Source organism: Adiantum capillus-veneris, chromosome 7 (genome assembly GCF_014529385.1).
Source record: "Adiantum capillus-veneris isolate H3 chromosome 7, ASM1452938v2, whole genome shotgun sequence".
In the NCBI taxonomy this organism is placed as follows: Eukaryota; Viridiplantae; Streptophyta; class Polypodiopsida; order Polypodiales; family Pteridaceae; genus Adiantum; species Adiantum capillus-veneris.
In genome coordinates, this window is record NC_140937.1 from 95,800,304 (window position 1) to 95,823,000 (window position 22,697).

General features: G+C 46.2%; 1 protein-coding gene across 20 annotated transcripts in view; it reads right to left on the reverse strand.

Moving 5' to 3' along the window:
• Positions 1-22,697, reverse strand: part of LOC147454260 (cilia- and flagella-associated protein 100-like) — a 131,204-nt gene that overhangs the window by 93,224 nt on the left and 15,283 nt on the right. For 5 of the 20 annotated variants that reach the window (XM_086516276.1, XM_086516285.1, XM_086516270.1 and 2 more), the window contains one exon: positions 21,319-21,378. Coding sequence is in view for 14 of the 20 variants with exons in the window: in XM_086516270.1 (XP_086372396.1) it covers positions 21,319-21,378 (60 nt within the window). In the remaining 6 variants the exon portion in view is untranslated. Of the gene's footprint in view, positions 1-21,306; positions 21,379-22,211; positions 22,305-22,441; positions 22,536-22,697 lie in introns of all 20 variants that reach the window. The other 15 variants (XM_086516268.1, XM_086516280.1, XM_086516281.1 and 12 more) reach the window with 6 other exon arrangements.

Here is a 22,697-nt window from a genome sequence, read left to right on the forward strand (position 1 = left end):
TTTCAGCCTACGACAGTGACAGAAAAATGCAGCCAGATCAGGGAAGAAATTCAGCGTTTTTCATCTTCTCCTAAGCCCCGACAAGAGCAGTCATTTTCAGCCATAAATCAGCAGTAAAAACCAGTCATTTTCAGCCCCCAAAGTGGTATAGATTCTCAGCCTTTGCCCCTTTGTGGACAGCAGTCAGAAGAGCATCGAATTCAGCCCTAAAGCCTTCATCGTCGGCATCGACATAGTCCCCATTTGCATCAGTCCATTGCATACGCATTGTACACCTTTGTGCAATCAAAGTAGACCACTCTCGCCGACGAGAGTGGGGCCTTCGGAGGAGGGTTTTACAACCTCTCGGGTTCGAAAAAGTCTCCTGGTGGGGAAAAGTCTTCGCCGCCTCTCTCATGTTCATCACCTGTATGCGAAGTATCCATTCCGCTTAGGGTGACGACCATGCACTATGATCTTTGGTTCTGAAGTTCACGAGGAACTTGGGTTCTTGAGGGTCTTGGTTCTTGGGTTCTTGAGGTTTTCTTTCGCTTGCAAATCGCGTTGAGAAGGATCTTCTCTTCACCCGAGTTCTACCCTTTTTTGCGGGCGCACCCCTTGGCGGCCTTGCGCTCACACCAAGGTTGCTTTTTCCCACCTCACGTCGATTGGCCGGCCGCTAAGTGCACGGTCCGCTCTCAATGAATGAAAAGAGACACAAGGGAAGGTTGGACAAGCCCTTCTTTCTTGGGATTCCTGTCACTCTTCAACAAAACACGATTAGAAATCGACACGCCCAAGCGAACTTGGATTCGTGCGACCTCAACAAGCAAAAAAAATCTTGTGGTTCTTGTGGTTCTTTCCTTAAGTAATGCAGAACACTTCCAAAGCTCCGATACCAATGTAAGGTGCAGCGGAATGAATGTTGTATTTTCTCAAGATTAGTGATCTACATGTGCTCAAGGTTCCTTTTAGTTCTTAGGGAAGGAGAGAGCCTTCCGTCTTCATGGAGAGTGCTATGATCACGAACAAAGTGAGTTGAATGAGACTGAGAGAAGGAGAGAAAAGAGGTACGACACCCGAGAGATTGTAAAACCCTCCTCCGAAGGCCCCACTCTCGTCGGCGAGAGTGGTCTACTTTGATTGCACAAAGGTGTACAATGCGTATGCAATGGACTGATGCAAACGGGGACTATGTCGATGCCGATGATGAAGGCTTTAGGGCTGAATTCGATGCTCTTCTGATTGCTATCCACAAAGGGGCAAAGGCTGAGAATCTGTACCACTTTGAGGGCTGAAAATGACTGGTTTTTACTGCTGATTTATGGCTGAAAATGACTGCACTTGTCGGGGCTTAGGAGAAGATGAAAAACGCTGAATTTCTTCCCTGATCTGGCTGCGTTTTTCTGTTACTGTCGTAGGCTGAAAACGCTGGTCTTGCAGGCATCCCAGGCTGAAAAACGCTGGAATGAGAGGTTCTCCAATGCTGAACAAAAACGCTAGAAAGGCTGGTTGGCTGGCGTTACTGAATTGGCTGAATGGCTACCCTTGGTGGTAAGGGAAAAACGCCAGGAACAGGAGTATGCTGGTGATGGCTATTGGAGATGGAAACGCCAGGATCTGCAAGAAGCTGGGCGATTCCAAAACGCTGATGACTGCGGATGAAGGAGCCTCACCAAGTTGGCTCGAAGAGGGTCTTGCTAAGAGAGGGAGGAAACACCTGTTGCTTGGTAGCCTGTTGTGCTCCTTGCTCATCTGCCAATTTGTGCTAACTTGGGTTTGCTTATATATTAACTTACCCAATTTGCCCTACTGAGTACCCAACAAAAGTCACTTAATAAATAAGTGAAAAATGTTAAATAAAGGAAAAAATAGGATAAAATCACTTGAAAAATCCCCAAACTGACTCTGATGGAATTTGATGGAAATGCTTATGCTTATGCGGTGTGCAACCAGAGGATATGTATCTACACTGAGTGACTGGGCATGCACGGTCTACGAATAGACTCACAAAAGTGCCAGATCACTTCTAATCTAAACTGACTAGACTGACGGGAACCCTGCTATGGTGTAGCTTGTCCACGGACACATAGGGTTGGATGTGTCACGTGACATCCCCTCCTTTTTAAAGTGAGGTACTGATACCGAGCTGCATGGCTTCCTTGTAGTCTGCCAACAACTCTGGATAATCCTTCGTCTACCCACACCACTTCGTGGGTTCCTCAATCTTTGAACTTCAAAAAATATTGTCGTACTTGTTTCTTCGAACCATGGCGAAACCGATGCAACAAGACTTGCTCCAGCTCCATGACTTCAACTTCATCGATGATCTCCGGTTCTTCTTCTTCCGAAGCGTCCTTTGGAGGTGTTTCCTGAAACACTTTCAACCAAGAAACATGGAAAACGTTGTGCATTGACCATGAGTTAGGCAACTTTAATTTCATTGAAACCTCATTAATCTTTTTGATGACTATAAATGGACCATACATACGAAAAGATAACTTAGGACATTTCTTTCCAAATTGCTTAAGACGCTGTTTCATGATTCGTAGGTACACCCAATCTCCTTCCTTGATCGAGACCTCCTGACGATGCTTGTTAGCCTGTCTAGAATAAGATTCCTGAGCCTTGCTTAGCCGAAGCTTCACACTCTCAGAAATCTCATCCAATGATTGACTCTCAACATTGGCATCAGGCATTTGACTGACCGATCTAGTCAAAAGTGACTGGAACGGACGGCCAAAAGCTACCTCATACAGAGTTCGACCAATAGCAAAAGAGAAGGAATCATTTAGGATAGCCTGAACCAATGGGAGATAGAGCTCCCATTAAGACTATTGATCATGAACATAAGATTTTAACACATCAAAAGCCAATTGATTATAAATTTCGGTTTGACCATTTGACTGTGGATGAAAAGCGGATGAAAAATTCAACTTTGTGCCAAAATTTTCAAAGAGAACACGCCAAAAGTTGGACGTAAACTTAACATCCCTATCTAAAACAATGGACTTTGGCAAACCACAGAGGGGGTACAAATGCTTTCCTTGCTCTGATACCAATGTAAGGTGCAACGGAATGAATGTTGTATTTTCTCAAGATTAGTGATCTTTATTTGCTCAAGGTTCCTTATAGTTCTTAGGGAAGGAGAGAGCCTTCCGTCTTTATGGAGAGTGCTATGATCACGAACAAAGTGAGTGGATATTGTGCGTGCAAGTGTATGAGACTAAGAGAAGGAGAGAAAAGAGATACGACACCCGAGAGGTTGTAAACCCTCCTCCTAAGGCCCCACTCTCGTCGGCGAGAGTGGTCTAACTTTGATTGCACAAAGGTGTACAATGATGATGTATGGACTGATGCAAATGGGGACTATGTCGGTGACGACCATGATGGCTTTAGGGCTGAATTTGGTTCTCTTCTATCTGTTGTCCACAAAGAGGGAAAATGCTGAGGATCTGGAAGATCTTGGGCTGTTTTCGTATGGCTGAAAATCCCTGTTTTACTGTTGTTTCGATGGCTGAAATTCTCTGATTGATTTGTAGAGGCTCCTACTAATGACAAAACGCTGAGGTTCTTGCAATGATCATGCTACGTTTTGGGCTGATGTCGAGGTCTGAAAACGTTGCCTTGCTGCAGGGCTGAAGTGGCGTTTTTGTGGCTGAAATCGCTGAGAGTCTGCAAGTATTGCTAGCGTTAGTAAAACGCTAAGGCTGCTGCCGGTAGGGGATAAAAACGCCAGGCAAGATGAACTTTGATGGCGATGGGCTGAAGCTTGAAAAGCGCCAAGGGAGGGAGAGAGGCTAGCGATGAGAAAATGTTGGGCTTAATGGTGGAGTGGCCTCACCAAGGTGGCTTGGGGAGGGTCTTGCTGAGAGAGGGAGGGAACACCTGTTGCTTGGGAAGCCTGCTGTGCTCCTTGCTCATCTGTCCTATTGTGCTAACTTGGGTTTGCTTATATATTAACTTACCCAATTTGCCCTACTGAGTTCCCAACAAAAGTCACTTAATAAATAAGTGAAAAAATGTTAAAAATAGGGAAAAATAGGATAAAGTCACTTGAAAAATCCCCAAACTGACTCTGATGGAATCTGATGGAAATGTTTATGCTTATGCAGTGTGCAACCAGAGGATATGCATCTACACTGAGTGACTGGGCATGCACGGTCTACGAATAGACTCAGAAAAGTGCCAGATCACTTCTAATCAAAACCGACTGGACTTGACGGAAACCCTGTTATGGTGTAGCTTGTCCACTGACACATAGGGTTTGATGTGTCACGTGACAGCCAGCAGGGGCCAAGATATGTCACCTATGTAACTTAGAGCCACAGACAGAGCTGCACTACACATGTCACTGCCCGACGTACTATGAGATACGTGGCCCCTTCCACTGCCTGTTCAGAGAACGTTTCGGACCTTTTTCTAGAGTCATGAGATACAAGGATCAGAGATGGCTCGGATGGTTCCTGCTAGAGCTGCGTAGACTTAGGGGGAGCTTGCTAGACATCATGGGAAAGACAGTCTTAGAGAAGAATCACAGATCGCTTTACACTAGCAAGGGGAGAGCCAGAGGAGCAGTCATTACAACAGATCTCGGAACCCACCCATACTAGAGGTACGCTGCTTGACCGAGCCATTGAGCTAGGCAGATCGAGACACCCATGACCTTGAGGGGTCTCCCACCACCAACGAAGGCTGCGACAGAAGATACACATAACTCTAGCTCGACATGCAAGCCGCCCAACCAGAGTACTGACCATGAAGGAGGTTGATGAGATCCGACAACGACCGATGGGAGATCTCATTTGAACCCATCAAAACCCCCCCCCCCCCCCCCCCCCCCCCCCCCCCCTTATCTCGTCTCAATCCCGAATCAACTTCAGATTTATTTCCTTTCTCCTTAGTGTTTTAGTGTTAGTTCTTTGTAACTTTGTACTTGTAATTTCTGTACTCAAACATGATATCAGATTCACCAATTGTAACTTTTTTTTGGTCTCATAGGTCATTTTGGCCTTTCGAAGAGTTAATATAACATTTCATCTCTCTCTCTCTCTCTCTCTCTCTCTCTCTCTCTCTCTCTGGGGAGAGAGAGAGAGAGACACTCTCATCGATCGAGCATTGGAGCTATGGAGATCCAAACGGCCACAATTGAGGAGAGGGGCTACACAGCATTGACGGAGACTACAGCAGAGGATTCGAGCCATACTCTCTCGATATCCAGAGTGCAGATGAGGATGGAATCTAGTAGTAGTATCTAGTTCTTTTGTACCCAGACATGGTATTAGATTCACCACTTTGTAACAGATTGGTCTCATAGGTCATTTTGGCCTTTTGAAGACGTTAATATAACATTTCATTTCATTTCATTTCTCTCTCTCTCTCTCTCTCTCTCTCTCTCTCTCTCTCTCTCTCTCTCTCTCTCTCTCTCTCTCTCTCTCTCTCTCTCTCTCTCTCTCTCTCTCTCTCTACAGGGACATGGATTCCACTTTTGTTATATGCTGATGATATTGTGTTGATCTCCGAATCTCCAGAGGGAATGCAATGTCAATTGGATGCTTTGCATAGGTTTGCCCACGAAAGTGGTTTGTCTGTCAACCTTGGTAAAACCAAGGTTATCGTGTTTAATACCACCCCACACTGGATCAGGAGGTCAGCACGTACATTCACATACGGCCAGGAGACTGTGGAGTACACAGATGCTTACACTTACCTTGAAGTGGTTTTTAGCGGACCTGCATTCTCACTCAGAAGAGCGGCAGAGACCAGACTGACTAGAGCCCACGCAGCATTGGGTAGACTGGAGAGGATGTGTTCGCAGGTTCAGTTTCAGGAGCCCCGGACGAAGCTCTGGCTCTTTGACACTCTGGTGGCTTCTGCATTGCTCTATGGAGCTGAGATATGGGGACCTTCATTGGATCACCACGGGAGGCCGGGTCGCACTGATGGATGGGGGAACATGGAGAAACCTCTCGTCTCTATGATCTCGCGCCTCATTAGAGCCAAGGCATCAGTACCACGGGCCATTATCCGAGCAGAGCTAGCGGCCCCCCCACTAGTGGTTGAGGCACTCAGCAGATCAGTCTGCTTCATAAACCGCACATGGGAACTTCCTAGAGACATATATGCTCGCATTGCACTTAAGTCCTCTCGACAGTTAGCCATGCAAGGAGATATAGCATGCTGGTATGGGGAGATGGCATCATGGTTTCAGGCGCATGGGTTCAGCATAGACAGGCTACCACCATTCCAGTACTCATTGGATGCACCATCTCTCACTCTTACACAGTCGGAGATCACCAAGCTCATCCGCCAAGACCTCACCCAACTAGACACCAGGAGGACATGGATACAGCCAGCACAGGAATTGGGCACGAAGATGGCTTTCTACAGAGACCATCTTCTCCAGCTTACGGAGGATGGTTTTGACGAGACCCAGATACATGGACACCCACTTGTCTCATCGGATACGATGTGCTATTGGCCAGTTACGCACATCTTCTCACCAGCTGCGGATTGAGACTGGGAGATACAGCCGAGTACCAGAAGAGGCCAGGACATGCCCCTTGTGTGACATGGAGCCTAAGACAAAGTTGCACTACACATGCCGCTGCCCCGTCTACTACGAGATACGAGACCGCTTCCATTGCTTGTTCAGAGAGGGTTTTGGACCACTCTCAAGAGTCATGGGATATGAGGACCAGAGATGCCTGGGTTTGTTCTTGCTCGAGTTGCGCAGACACAGAGATAGCCTAATGAGTGGCGAGGCTAGCCAATCTCAAAGACGGATCACAGACTTCTTCAGAGCAGACACGCGACAGCCGCAGGAGCCACTCCCACAGCAGAGCTCGCTCTCATCTCACACCAAAGGCACACTGATCGACGGAGCGACTAAACTGGGAAAATCCAGGCGCCCGCGACTGCGGAGGACTACACAGCATCGACGGAGGCTACGTCAGAAGATTCGGAGCACTCTGGCCAGGCATGCACGACGCTCGGTCAGACTACTAACCATGGAGGAGATTGATGAGATCCGCCAACAACCGATGCTAGATCTCCTGTGATTCAGCTATCCCAGCAAGCCGCCCTTTTTTGCTTAGTTCACATCGACCAGTCTAGGATCCCATAGTATATATCTTTGTTTTGTATTGTTGTTATTTTGTTACTCTGACTTTATATCAAATCCACCACCTTGTAACTTTCTGGTCTCATAGGTCACTTTGGCCTTTTGAAGACGTTAATATAACATTTCATTTCATTTCTCTCTCTCTCTCTCTCTCTCTCTCTCTCTCTCTCTCTCTCTCTCTCTCTCTCTCTCTCTCTCTCTCTCTCTGGCTTACAACGATTTCCCCGCTCTCTCTCTCTCTCTCTGGCTTACAACGATTTCCCCGAAGCAGCCGGTTTCACATGCTTTCCACACAGACGTGGGGCCAGTACAGTGGATTATGTTATGACACAACCGAGCTTTGTCCCCTGCATTCCGGATTTCACAGTGGGAGCAAGGTCAGTTGGGCATAGCAGTAGATCATGCTCTCTTGACACTGTCCCTTAAATTTCACTATAGTACAACCCAGACATCAAAAGGCAGGTCACACACCCGCTATACATTTACTCCAGAGACTTATTTCGTTTATACAGAGGAGATCTGGGACCGTCTATTGGAAGGCACAGCTGGCACAAATGGGACACGCCTCTCAGTGGAGGAGTGCACCACTCTACTGACTGAGACACTGCATGGGGCTACATCAGTGGCATACCCACACACTCAGCCGGGCAAGAGACGACATTCTAGGAGCATGCCCCAGAATAGTTGGTATGATGAGGAGTGCAGAGAGATGAGAGCCCAGCTTCAGAGGGATCTTCTTTTAGGAGTCATCACTTACAGACAGTCGCACCTTGTGCGACGGAAGAAGCGAGTTTACCTAGCTCAGATGGAGCGAGACTTATATCAGATGTTCTTGAGAAGGGACTCAGGAGAGGCATGGCGATTCTTCCATGAGCACTCCCCTCCCCCAGTGATTACTTCACCTGATGTGTGGGGCCAATATGCGACATCATTATATACAGTTCCTGGACATGAACCCCTTCTAGACCCTACTCAGCCTTGCCCATCTACGAGCACTTTTGTTACACCTGAGATGGTACAAAGGGCCATCGACAGGATGAGGACCGGCAAGGCATATGATCATGACGGTCTAGTAGAGGAGCACTTTATACATGCCAGGGATTTGCTGATGGAGGTTCTCGCAGTGTTGTTCAATCGTGCCATGTGTGAGGGATTACCTGAGACTTGGAGGCTGTCTAATATTATGCCCATCTTCAAGGCTGGTGACCTTACAAAGCCTGGGAATTACCGCACTATTATGGTTGGACACACATTGGCACGGTTGTATGCATCTATTCTGGAGCAACACTTGAGTAATTGGGCAGAGGGCGAGGGTGTACGAGCAAAGGGTCAAGCCGGCTTCAGGAGGGGTTTCTCCACTCTTGATCATATTCTGACACTCAGGGCCATCATTGAGGAGGGCAGACCACATGGGAGACGGATCTATTGTAGCTTTGTGGATTTTCGCAAAGCATTTGACATGGTACCAAGAGCTCGATTGATGCGCAGACTGCAGGAGATGGGGGTGCCCATAGAGGTGATTTGGGGGATTATGGCTTTGTACAAATCAGTGGTGGGACATGTACGCACTCCGGAAGGGGTATCTGATCTAGTTCACTCTACTATTGGAGTGAAACAGGGCTGCCCATTGTCTCCTACTCTATTTGGTATGTATGTTGATGAGGTGTCTGATTACATTGACAGAAAGGGTGACACGGGTGCCCAGCTGGCAGGGACGTGGATCCCATTGTTGCTATATGCTGATGATATTGTGCTGATATCTGACTCACCAGCAGGTATGCAACGACATTTGGATGCACTACGCAGTTTTGCAGAGGATAGTGGACTGTGTGTAAACCTAGGCAAAACCAAGGTTATGGTGTTTAACACCACACCGCAATGGGTCAGGAGATCAATACCTACTTTCAAATACGGTCAGGAGATTGTGGAGTATACAGATGCATACACTTACCTGGGGGTAGTCTTTACTGGGCCGAGATTTTCTTTGAGAAGAGCAGCAGAGACTAGACTAACTAGAGCTGGTGCGGCTCTGGGAGGAATGGAGAGGATGTGTTCGCAAGTTCAGTTCCAGGAACCTAGGACAAAGTTATGGCTCTTTGATACTTTGGTTGCCTCTACTATGTTATATGGGGTGCAGGTTTGGGGACCTTCTATAGGCCAGGATGGTTGGAGGCGTATGGAGAAGCCCCTAGTATCTATGATCTCTCAGCTGATTAGAGCCAAGGTTTCCGTACCGCATGATATCATTCGAGCGGAATTAGCTGCCCCCCCTATGGAGATTGAGGCGCTTACCAGATCAGTCTCCTTTGTACACAGTCTGTGGGATACTACCAGAGACAGATATGCCAGGGTGGCTCTAGAGTCCTCCAGACAATTAGCTCTTAATGGGGATACATCATGCTGGTATGCACAGATGGCATCATGGTTTCAGACACATGGTTTCACCATGGACAGGTTGCCTCCTTTTCAATACTCTCTACAGGCACCCTTGAGGTCTCTGACACGGGTGGAGATTAATAGACTCATCCGTCAGGATCTCCAGCTGGACACGAGGAGGACATGGATAGAGCCGTTATAGGAGTTGGGCACAAAGAAGGCTTTCTATAGAGAGCATCTTCTCCACCTCACGGGGGATGGGTTTGTGATTCGACCTAGCTATATGGACACGCATCTTTCGCATGGTTTGCGTTGTGCCATTGGCCAGATACGCACGTCCTCACATCAGCTCGAGATTGAGACTGGCACATTCAGAGGGACACCAGCAAATAGCAGGATATGCCGCTTATGCCATCTAGAGCCACAGACAGAAGTACATTACATAAGTCATTGCACAATGTACTATGAGACACGAGGACGTTTTCACTCTCTATTCAGAGAAGGTTTTGGGCCTCTATCTAGGGTCATGAGTTATGAGGATCAAAGATGTCTTGGGCTATATCTACTTGAGTTACACACGCATAGAGAAACTTTACTGAGGAGAGCTGAAGAGAGACATCCCCAGAGACAGATCACAGATTTCTTTACACTAGATATTGTACACCCAAAAGAACAGACAGAGGACTAGCCAACGGTGGAGAGGTCTACCCGCACTACTGGCATTCTCATAGACCGAGCATTGGAGCTAGGGAGATCTAGACGACCCCGATGGAGAAGAGGAGCTACACAGTTTCGAAGGAGGCTACGGCAAAGGATTCCAGCCATACTCTTTCGTCGTCCACAGTGCATATGAAGATGGATCTCTACTCCCCTCCCATATTGTCTCCACATTGTACTGCTTAGTTTAGGATCCCGCAGTATTTATATTTTGTTATCCTAGTTTAAATTATTTTGTTAATCTGACTTTGTATCAGATACACCGCATTGTAACTTTTGGGTCTCATAGGTCACTTTGGCCTTTTGAAGACGTTAATATAACATTTCATTTCTCTCTCTCTCTCTCTCTCTCTCTCTCTCTCTCTCTCTCTCTCTCTCTCTCTCTCTCTCTCTCTCTCTCTCTCTCTCTCTCTCTCTCTACTATCATTAATTAGACACTAGAGGAGGAGCAAAGAAGACGGGTGTGCGCTTTACATGTGAGAATTTGCGGTCTTAAAGACAAAGGCAATGTGGACGAAGAAGTAAAAGAACTCACAGCCTTGATGGGGGTTCATGAGCTGACGCACACAAGGGCATGGAGAGTGGGCAACATAAAGAAAAATGGAAGCAGTGGAGAAACCTCAAAAGAAAGAGCACTCATCCTCCGTTTTCCCTCCATGGAAGCGAAGAAGTCCTTCTTGAAGAAAAGACCAACTCTTAAAGAGACTGGCATCTTTCTCGGGGATGATCTCACCCTCTCGCAGATCGCTCATATGCAGGAAGTAATGCCGGAGATTAGAGCGGCAAGGGGAAAAGGCAAGATTGCCTTTTAGCGAGATGGAAAAGTGGTAATACTAGAGCGACCACATAACGGTGCGAAACTTATGGGACCACACTCAAAGTGGCTGCCTGGAACTGTAATGGATCTATGCGTCTTGATGTGGGTGCTTTTGAGGATAGCTTTAATGGAAGAGACATCATCTTTTACTCTGAGACACACCACGCCCCTGGGCAATCCATGCCTCACATCAGTGGATACAAGTGGGAGACAGCTTACAGACAGGAGACGCTCAGAGCACAGAGGGCGGGGCTCGGGGGGAGTGGCAGTGTTATTTAGAGAGGATCTGCAACCACTGATACATATAGCCTGCAGGGATGAGCAGGCTAGGTACATGTGGGTGAGATTGAAAGCAGAGACAGGCAGATATCTCTACCTAGCTATTTGCTACTTTCCCCCAAGTACATCAGTTTATGCATCACCTAGAGGACAGTCCCCTTTCTCTATTTTGGATGATGACATATGGCAGTTCTCTAGGGATGGTGACATTATCATCCTAGGGGACTTCAATGCTAGGACTGCCCATCACCAGGCAGTGTTTTATGATACTTCAGAGGAGATGCTAAGAGAGCTAGATGTTGTAGAGAGGGGCCTGTCCAGACTATCACACGATGTGGAATATACTGAGTATGGGCGACACCTGATAGACATGGGCACCGCACATGGATTAGCCATCTTGAACGGCCTACAGATATTTCTTGTTGCGGGAGGTTTTACATGCTTCCCACACAGACATGGAGCAGCACAGTGGACTATGTCATGGCACATCCGAATCTCATCTCTAGTATCCAGGATCTCACAGTTGGGACCAGACCGGTCCGGGTGGCAGTGGATCATGCTCTGGTGTCGATGACTATCTCCTTCCAATTCAGTGTAGCACAAAGGCCATGGGTAGCAGCCCCTACTCGCTACACATTCACACGGGAGACGGATTCTGTTTACATGGACGGGATCTACAAACGCCTATGCACTGAGGACCCCGGGCGACCTCCGGAGGAGCTAACTACTATACTAACACAGACATTACATGATGCAACAGCAGAAGCATACCCACACACCCAGCCTGAGCAGAGCCGCCGATCAGGGAGCATGCCTCAGAACAGCTGGTACGATGAGGAGTGCTGCCAAACTAGAGCCAGACTTCAAAGGGAGGTGCTTTTTGGGGACGTCACTCACAAACAGTCACAGATTGACTTCCAATGCCTGCTGCAGCGGAAGAAGAGGGCTTTTTTGGCTCAACTCGAGCAAGATCTATATCAGCTATTCTTGAGTCAGGACTAGCGTGAGGCGTGAGGCGGCTCTTACAAGCAGTCCCCCCCCCTCTGCTATTTCCTCCACAGAGACCTGGGGTCAGTACGCATCATCTTTGTACACAGTACCTGGACAGCCGCCCCTCCCCAACCCCCCCGATCCATACCCACACACATGTGTTTTTTTCACCGTTGAGATGGTGAAGAAAGCTATTGACAAGATGAGGACTGGGAGAGCATATGATCATGATGTCTTAGTCGCTGAGCATTTCATGCATGCCAAAGACATACTAGCAGTTATGTTTAACCGTGCCATGTGTGAGGGCCTACTGGACACTTAGAGCCTATCTACGATCGTACCACGAGACTGTGGAGTACACAGATGCTTACACTTACCTTGGAGTGGTTTTTAGCGGACCTGCATTCTCACTCAGAAGAGCAGCAGAGACCAGACTGACTAGAGCCCACGCAGCATTGGGTAGATTGGAGAAGATGTGTTCGCAGGTTCAGTTTCAGAAGCCCCGGATGAAGCTCTGGCTCTTTGACACTTTGGTGGCTTCAGCATTGCTCTATGAAGCTGAGATATGGGGACCTTCACTAGATCACCGCGGGAGGCCGGGTCGTACAGACGGATGGGGGAACATGGAGAAACCTCTCGTCTCTATGATCTCGCGGCTCATTAGAGCCAAGGCATCAGTACCACGGGCCATTATCCGAGCAGAGCTAGCGGCCCCCCCACTAGTGGTGGAGGCGCTCACAAGATCAGTCTCCTTCATAAACCGCACATGGGAACTTCCTAGAGACAGATATGCTCGCATAGCACTTGAGTCCTCTCGACAGTTAGCCATACAAGGAGATACAACATGCTGGTATGGGGAGATGACATCATGGTTTCAAGCGCATGGGTTCAGCATAGACAGGCTGCCACCATTCCAGTACTCATTGGATGCACCATCTCTCACTCTCACACAGTCAGAGATCACCAAGCTCATCTGCCAAGACCTGACCCAGCTAGACACCAGGAGGACATGGATACAACCAACACAGGAATTGGGTACGAAGATGGTGTTGGGGTATAAAGCCCAATGTGGTCGCCCAGGTAAGTGGGCGGGCCGCCAGGTATGTACACATATTCTTTTGTAAAAACCTAATAAGAACTCACTATGCTCTACACATTACAGTAGAGCGAGTTCACCATATCGTCGTGCTCTTCTTCTCGCACTCTCTCTCGCGTCACACTTCCGCTCGTACTCCTTCAACTGGTATCAGAGCTCAGATTGAGGCTCGGGGCAGCACTGCAGGAGGCTAGAGTCACCAGCTCAGATTGGAGTGAAATTCGATAGGCGAAGACACGGCCCCAAATCCTGTGGGCGAGCCCGAAGGGCTCGGTGTTCTATGAATTTCATTCTGAGGTCATCTCGGCCACCGTTCGGCTTCGACAAAGGTCTGCGCAGGCCATTCTCGACTATGTGGCTCGGCGGGTGCAAATCCGACTCTGCAAATTTGGGGTTTTCAGCCTACGACTGCAGGTGCTGAGGATATCGACACTCCCAGAGTGTTGATTTGTGGCTGTCAACACATCGAAGGACGGCTCACAGTTCTTGGAGGCGTGTCACATACGAAACGGACGCATCTATACACAGACTGTAGGCGACATCCACTAGTTCATCAGGTAGCTTGTGTTTGCTGCTTGATATTCCAGATTTCATCCTGACATTGCAGGTACTTCCACATGGGATGTATTGTCAGAGATGATGTATGTCTGTTGAGGGTTTGCTGGCTGTGAGTCACGCAGCAAACAACCGCCGCAGTGGTTACAACATACAGTGGGAAATTTGTGGATGTATGACTTTGTGGGAAGTCTATGTACTGTCAGATTTACTGCAGCCTTTGTTGAGGGTCGAGTGAGGTTTTATTGAGCTGGGGGATTCTCGAATGTTGAGATCCTTTCGGTGATACAGGTCTTGGAGCGATCCCTCGAGCACCCTTAGATAGGCAGCTAGGATGTATTGACTGTGAGTTAGACAGTTGGGATTGCATCTTTGCTTTACTGCCGTTGAGGCATTGTCGCAGTCTATGCTTACAGGACAGTGACAGGACAGTCAGAGACAGTACAGGTGCAAGACAGGTTTACCCACAGCTTACAGTGTCAGAGAGACAATGTTTTTTGAGCTGTTTTTGGTCTGTTTTTTGAGTACACCAGAGCCATTTTACAAAGGAGACTGCCGAAATTTATGCAGAATCTGAAGCTTTCTTGGTTCATTTGACAGGTTGATATTGGTTCAAAGGTCAGTTTACAGGGGAAACTCTGCCGAATTTTTCCCAGGAAAGTAAACCACTGTGAAGCGCGTAGCTATGGCTGGATCACAGGACACTGCTCTTTACAATATCAAGAAGCTGGATGGAACCAATTTCCCATTGTGGAAGAAGCAGATTTGGCACGTGTTGGTACAAAAGAAGCAGATAAAACCTATAAAGCTCAAGGGGATAAAACCAGAAGATATGGACGAAGATGAATGGAGCGAAATGGATGAATTGGCACTTTCTACCATTATGCTGACCTTGGCAGAAAGCGTTTACTTCAATGTAGCAGACGAGGTGTCGGCTTATCAAGCATGGTTAAAGCTGAGTGATCTTTATGAGAAGCAAAGTGCAGCTTCACAGGTATACTGGCTTAAGAAGCTTGTTGACTTGAAGATGAAAGAAGGGACACCTATGTCCAATCATCTGAATGAATTCAACACAATCTACAGTCAGTTGTCAGCTCAAGGTGTCAAGTTTGATGAACCTGTTAGAGCTATGTTCCTGTTGATCACATTGCCGGAAAGTTGGGACACTTTTCGCACAGCTTTGAGTAATTCTGCACCTCCAGATGGTTTGAACATAGCAGGTGTAGAAGGAAGTCTGCTTACTGAAGAAACCAATAGAAAGACAATGGACAAAGGCAAAGGAACAGCCTTAGTTGTCAGGGGAAGGACCAAAGAAAAGTACAAAGGTGGAAAGAGGAATCAATCTCGTAGCAAGTCCTGCAGTGCTAAAGGCAAGAGTGACATAGAATGCTACCATTGTGGCAAGAAGGGTCACATGAAAAGAGACTGCAGAGAATGGAAAGCAGAAAAAGGCAAAGAGAAAGCTGAAGACCATGGTGAGAAGAACAAGTCCTCAGTGAAGATTCAAGAAATAAATGTGACAAACACTGTTGCAGAGGATGACAGTCTAGTGTTAGGAGACATCTACTTCTTGAAGAATACAATGGACTCAGCTCTTCTTACAGCATCTGATGGAAATGCACTGAGTGACTGGATTATAGACTCAGGGGCATCACTTCATGTGTCTCCAAACAAGGAGTGGTTTACCTCTTATGTGACCACTAAAGATCATGTTCAGCTAAGCAATGGGCAGACATGTGAGATCTTAGGTGTTGGAGATGTTCAATTGAAGTTTCAGAATGGCTCTTCTTTCACGCTGAAGAATGTGAGACATGTTCCCGCAATTACAAAGAGCTTGATCAGCACAGGTTTACTTGATGATGCTGGCTACGTCACCACTTTTGGACAGAACATGTGGAAGATATCCAAGGGTTATATGACAGTAGCACATGGAGTAAAGTCTGGAGGACTTTACATGATTTATGTATCAAATGTCTCTAAAAATGTAATCAATGTAACCGAGCAACCGAACGTTTCTTTGTGGCATAGCCGGTTAGGACATATGTCCAAGAAGGGAATGGAAATCTTGTCTCGTTCTGGTTATTTGCCTGGCTTTTCATTTAATGATTTTGAATTCTGTGAACATTGTCTGTATGGTAAGCAAACACAGCAACCACATAAGCATAGAAGCAGTAGAAGAGATACACAGTTGGCACTTGTTCATAGTGATTTGTGTGGACCTATGCCTAACCTATCTCTAGGGGGAGCTTCTTACTTTATGACATTTATAGATGATTACTCGAGGAAAGTATGGGTTTACTTTCTCAAGCACAAGGATGAAGCGTTTAGTGTTTTCAAAACGTTTGTGACACTTGTGGAGAATCAGAGTGGCAAGAAGCTTAAATGCTTACGCACTGACAATGGTGGAGAGTATGTTTCAAAGGCCTTTCAGGACTTTTGTGAGTCAAAAGGTATAAAACGTGAACTTACTGCTCCTTACAATCCTCCTCAAAATGGTGTTGCTGAGAGGATGAATAGGACCATACAAGAGAAGGTCAGAAGTATGTTGTCTAATGCACAGCTGCCAAATGGGTTTTGGGCTGAAGCTATATCAACAGCTGTTCATCTTGTAAATAGATCTCCTAGCAAGGTTTTGCAGAAGGATTCAGTGCCAAAGATGGTATGGTCAGGCAAAATGCCCTCATACAAGCATCTCAGAGTCTTTGGCTGTGAGGCATATACTCACGTTCCAAAGGAATTTAGGAACAAACTTGAGCCAAAGAGTAGAAAGTGCATCTTTCTAGGCTATGGTAATTCTGGTGAGATGGGGTACAGACTTTGGGATCCCGAATCCAGAAAGGTTGTCCGCAGCAATGATATTCACTTTAATGAATCCAAATATCATTCTAAACCAGAGAGGGTTGAGGAGATTAGAAGAGTTGTCTTCCAAGAAGATGGACCTGCACGTGCAAGACAAAATGTCAGGACTCAACAGGAGCAAGGACAGGATAGATTGGAACCACAGGTTGTGGCTGAGCCTGAGCCACCTATTGTGCGTAGATCTGGACGTGTCACGCGACCTCCTGATAGGTTTGTTCCATCTATGAACTATGTCATGTTGACTGATTGCAATGAGCCTTCATGTTACAAGGAAGCAGTGCAAATGAAGGACTCCGGGAATTGGCAATTGGCCATGCAGTCAGAGATGACAGCTCTGCATAAAAACCAGACATGGAAGCTAGTTAAATTACCACGGGGCAAAAAGGCTCTACCCTGTAAATGGGTTTACAGGTATAAGATCACCGCTCATGATAGTCAGCCAAAGTACAAAGCAAAGCTTGTTGCCAAGGGCTTTAAGCAAGAACAAGGCATTGACTTTGATGAAGTCTTCTCTCCGGTGGTCAAGATGACTACATTGAGATGCTCTCTTGCATTGGTTGCCATATTAGATTTGGTGTTGCACCAAATGGATGTCAAGACAGCATTCTTGCATGGTGATTTAGATGTGGAAATTTACATGCAGCAGCCAGAAGGGTTTGTTGAGAAAGGCAAGGAAGATTGGGTATGCCAGTTGTTAAAGAATCTTTATGGCTTAAAACAATCACCGAGGGCATGGTACCATAAATTCCACAAGTTTATGCTTTCTCAAGGCTACAAACGTAGTGAGTTCGATCACTGTCTATATACAAAGAAGGCTAAGGATGGCAGTTGGCTGATCCTTATTTTGTATGTGGATGACATGTTGATTGCTGGCAAGCACTTGGAAGAAATTTCAGCTTTGAAGTCAAAGATGGCAAAATCGTTTGACATGAAAGACATGGGTGAGGCAAGTCATATACTTGGTATGCGCATTGAGAGAGACAGATCAAAGAAGTTGATTTGGTTATCTCAAACAGAGTATATTGACAAAGTTTTGCAACGTTTCAATATGGAGAAGGGAAAGGCATTGAGTGTTCCATTGCCACCATATGTGAAACTTAGCAAACAAGATTGTCCTGTGTCTGAGGAAGAACAGGCTGAAATGGATAAGATTCCATATGCGTCTGCAATGGGTAGTTTGATGTATGCAATGATTGCTACTCGCCCAGACATTGCATTTGCAGTGGGAGTAGTAAGTCGATACATGTCAAACCCAGGCAAGAAACATTGGGAGGCAGTGAAAGGAATATTGAGATACCTGAAAGCTACAAAGAGTATGCGTATATGCTATGGGAGTCAGGAGCTAAGTGTAAAGGGTTTTACAGACTCAGATTATGCAAGTGACTTAGACAACCGAAGGTCTACGTCAGGGTATGTCTTTACATTGGCTGGTGGAGCAGTATCATGGCGTTCTAGATTACAAGATTGTGTTACTCAGTCTACTACAAAGGCTGAATATGTTGCAGCATCAGAGGCATGCAAAGAATCAATTTGGCTTAATCGACTAGTAACAGATTTGGGAATCAAAGAAGAGATGCCTGTGTTATATTGTGATAGTCAAAGTGCTATACAATTGGCTCGCAATCCAGTTTATCACTCAAAGACAAAGCATGTGGATGTGAAGTATCATTTCATCAGGGAAATGCTCGAGGATAAGCAACTTCAGCTTGTCAAAGTTCACACCACAGAAAATCCTGCTGATCTACTTACAAAAGGACTTCCCTCAGAGAGCTTTGCGCATTTTCGCAAGCAGTTAGGTGTAGGGTAGTACATCACTTCTCTACATCTCTTGTATATTAGCTTGTATAGTAGCTTCTCTCACACTTAAAGTACCACATTGGACTTTAAGTGGGAGGTTGTTGGGGTATAAAGCCCAATGTGGTCGCCCAGGTAAGTGGGCGGGCCGCCAGGTATGTACACATATTCTTTTGTAAAAACCTAATAAGAACTCACTATGCTCTACACATTACAGTAGAGCAAGTTCACCATATCGTCGTGCTCTTCTTCTCGCACTCTCTCTCGCGTCGCACTTCCGCTCGTACTCCTTCAGATGGCTTTCTACAGAGACCACCTTCTCCAGCTTACGGAAGATGGTTTTGTGACGAGACCCAGATACATGGATACCCACTTGTCTCATGGGATATGATGTGCTATTGGCCAATTACGCACATCTTCTCACCAGCTGTGGATTGAGACTGGGAGATACAGCGGAGTACCAGCAGAGGCCAAGACATGCCCCTTGTGTGACATGGTACCTGAGACAGAGCTGCATTATACATGCCGCTGCCCCGTCTACTACGAGATACGAGGCCGCTTCCATTGCTTGTTCAGAGAGGGTTTTGGACCACTCTCAAGAATCATGGGATACGAAGATTAGAGATGCCTGGGTTTGTTCTTGCTCGAGCTGCGCAAACATAGAGATAGCCTGATGAATGGCGAGGCTAGCCAGTCTCAAAGACGGATCACAGACTTCTTCAGAGCAGACACGGGACAGCCGCAAGAGCCACTCCCACAGCACAGCTCCCCCTCGTCTCACACCAGAGGCACACTGATTGACCGAGCGATTGAACTGGGGAAATCCAAGCGCCCACGACTGCGGAGGACTACACAGCATCGACGGGGGCTACGTCAGGAGATTCGGAGCACGCTGGCCAGGCATGCACGACGCCCGGTAAGACTACTAACCATGGAGGAAATTGATGAGATTCGCCAACGACCGATGCTAGATCTCTTGTGATTCAGCTATCCCAACAAGCCGCCCATTTTTGCTTAGTTTTTGCTTAGTTTTTGCTTAGTTCACATCAACCAATCTAGGATCTCATAGTATATATCTTTGTTTTGTAGTGTTGTTATGTTATTTTGTTACTCTGACTTTGAATCAAATCCACCACCTTGTAACTTTCTGGTCTCATAGGTCACTATGGCCTTTTGAAGACGTTAATATAACATCTCTCTCTCTCTCTCTCTCTCTCTCTCTCTCTCTCTCTCTCTCTCTCTTGCTCTCTTGCTTCAGTATTAAGTGATAAATTCTATCTATCCGAGTATATTTTACATTGACAGGCTCCCGTTTGTAACAGTGTCCCAGTGGTTATAAGGGCTTAATCCACGTCTGCTCTGTATTAAATTCCACAATAACCACCCAAATAACCTGATTCAGGTCTCTGACACTGAGATCAAGCAAAGGGCAGCCATGGCTCTTTTCCATAGGGCAAGTACATCAAGATTCAAGCGGTATAAAGCAAGTCACGTGCGTAGCATCTTAGCATACTAGCACTGAGTGTCCCCGTCAACAGCAAGCCCCATGGACTATAGAGGAAGTAAGCACTAGGCAAGGTAGCCTCCCATATCTCGCCAACAAAAGTCCCTGCTTGAAACCATGCGGCAGTGACAAACTATCTCTGCCCAACAATCTTATGTGATAGTGCTAACTTACATCAAATTATACGTGCACTCATCAATACAAGCAGACTCTCCATATGCTGCCGTCCATAATAATCGTATCTCTGTGGTCCATTGCATCCCACCAATGGCATCCCTCTTACATAGAGACCAGTCCCCCTAATCTCCACAACAATGAGAAGAGTTTGTGTTAGTCTATCAGGCAGCCATAATTGTCCATGGCGCTCCTAAACTCATGTCCGCACAGTCTCTAAAGTGCTCCAAAGCTGCGAAACCACGTGGAAGTCTAGCCTTTACCACCTCCATAGAAAATTGCAGCGCGTTGAAAGTCTCTCCCAAGTACTCAACCAGCTCTGCTCTAATGTTGAATGCCATTGCAATCAAGCCGGATCTCTAGACCAAATTAATGATCGATTCATGCTCTTGCTTGAACTCTCCCCAGGAGAGCAAAAATTGTCTCCACAAGCATGGATGGAGCATAAAGTTATGCAATCACCTAAATTGTCAGATTCACTGCCGCGTATGCATTTCTAGAGTTCTGTTCTTTGAAAAGAAACAATTAGGCCCTTTTCAGATAGAAAAAGGAAGCTGTGCATGGTAAACCTACAATGTGAAAACCTGCTGAGTAGAGGAGGATGATAGCAAGGGAAGCTAGCAGGACAACCGGAAGGAGGAAGAGGAAGAGTAGAAACATACGGCAAAACAATTAGGGAAGGGGCATGAGGCATAGCGCAGAGTAGTAGAGATGGCAGGCAGAGGAAGAGCATTGAACTACATGCTTCTTCATTGATTAGAAACTGCGCAATAGAAAGACCGCCTCCAATAAGAGACTGTATATCAGACCCTTCTGCTTGACAACCTTGTTAAAGGTTTCCCAGTCACAATATTTTAATTATAAAGACAACTCAATCTTCCGAAGTGAAGACCTTGAAATCATAATGAAATTTTCTTATTCTATTTCAATCAAGTATATCTTTTTTCTAGGCGCATGCTTCGTACTGATGTTTTCATTTGAGATGACCCGATTCCCACATAGCAGTACAAGCAAGTCATCTTTTAGAAGTACAGAAAATTTACGATATGTAGTACCCTGGCTGATGAGGGAACTTGTGAGGCAAAGCTTCTATGCGATGCAACTGTTGATGAGACCTGCACACATAATAAGAGTAAGCAAACATCTGTTCTCTCCAAAAACTTTATGAAGTACAATAAACTAACTCAAGGTTTTGTAATGTTTTTGCTAGACCAGTCTAACAAAGAATAATCAGAATGATTTTCACACAAATACTACACATTTCTCTGTAACTTGGCTTTCCACACACCCATAACTGGACAGAAAAACCAGCACTGGTTATGCACCAGCATGGTTGTGGGACTCTAATAAATGCCCTATCTCATATGGCAGGTAGAACTGTCTATGTAGCGTTACGGCTCAACTACTGTCTGAAAACAATTTTTGTCACTTGAAACACAGAGCTTGAAGGAAGGTAACCTTGAATGGCACTGATTGGCAGCAACGTGTAGAGAGAGCTAACGAGACAGATAAACAGCCAGGAGCTTATGTGGCAGCATACGAACAGGTGATGTGGCGAATGAAAGCAATTGGTACTTCCAACAGAAGTGGTGAACAACAACAGAAATACAACTGAAACTGAAAACACTGCACACAAAAACTTCTGGAAGAGAGAGAAAAGGAGCGGAGTTCCCTTCTGAGACCCTTTGGCCCTAAGGTAGGCACCCTTGGCAGTATTTTTTGTTGTATCGACGTCAAGCAATCACGATACAACTGCTCTCTGCCGTTGAGAAACCACTCCAAGGTTCTAAATACAACTGGCACGCTCTCCCCACTTGCCTAGAACCTGGTTGCTAAAAGCAATCAACAAAGCAGCTGCTAGAAACAACTTATCCAATAAAAGCAACTAATTGCTCAGCAACTCAAGTAAAAGTTCCAGAAAAGCATCTGCGTTGGGCTGCCACATCACCATTGTGTCCACATAGCCCACTACGTCACAAAAGTCAGCCATGTGTATAGTCCAGCCATCTGTAGAGATTTGCAAAGGCACTTGTGCAGCTGTCTTCCACCCCCCCCCCCCCCCCAACCCCAACCCCAAAAAAAAAAAAAAAGAGGAGAGTAATTGCCCTTGATTACACCTTCCAAAAGAGGCATAACATAGAGGATCAATGAACAATGACACAATGCCAACATGCTCACCAGCATCCAGACTGAACCGTACATTCACGAATGGCATGTTCACCATAGAGCATGCACAAATTGACGTTCAACATTTTCCATTAAACCATTTATCCTGGTAAAAAATTTCACATTAGACTCATCCAAATGAATGTGATACAATAGTGCAGTAAGAGATGCAATGTTACAACATTCATGTCACAAACTCAACCCCAATCACGTGACCACTAAAACTGTGCCCTTAAAATGGTAGGCTCCAAACTAAGAGCTTCAAGGT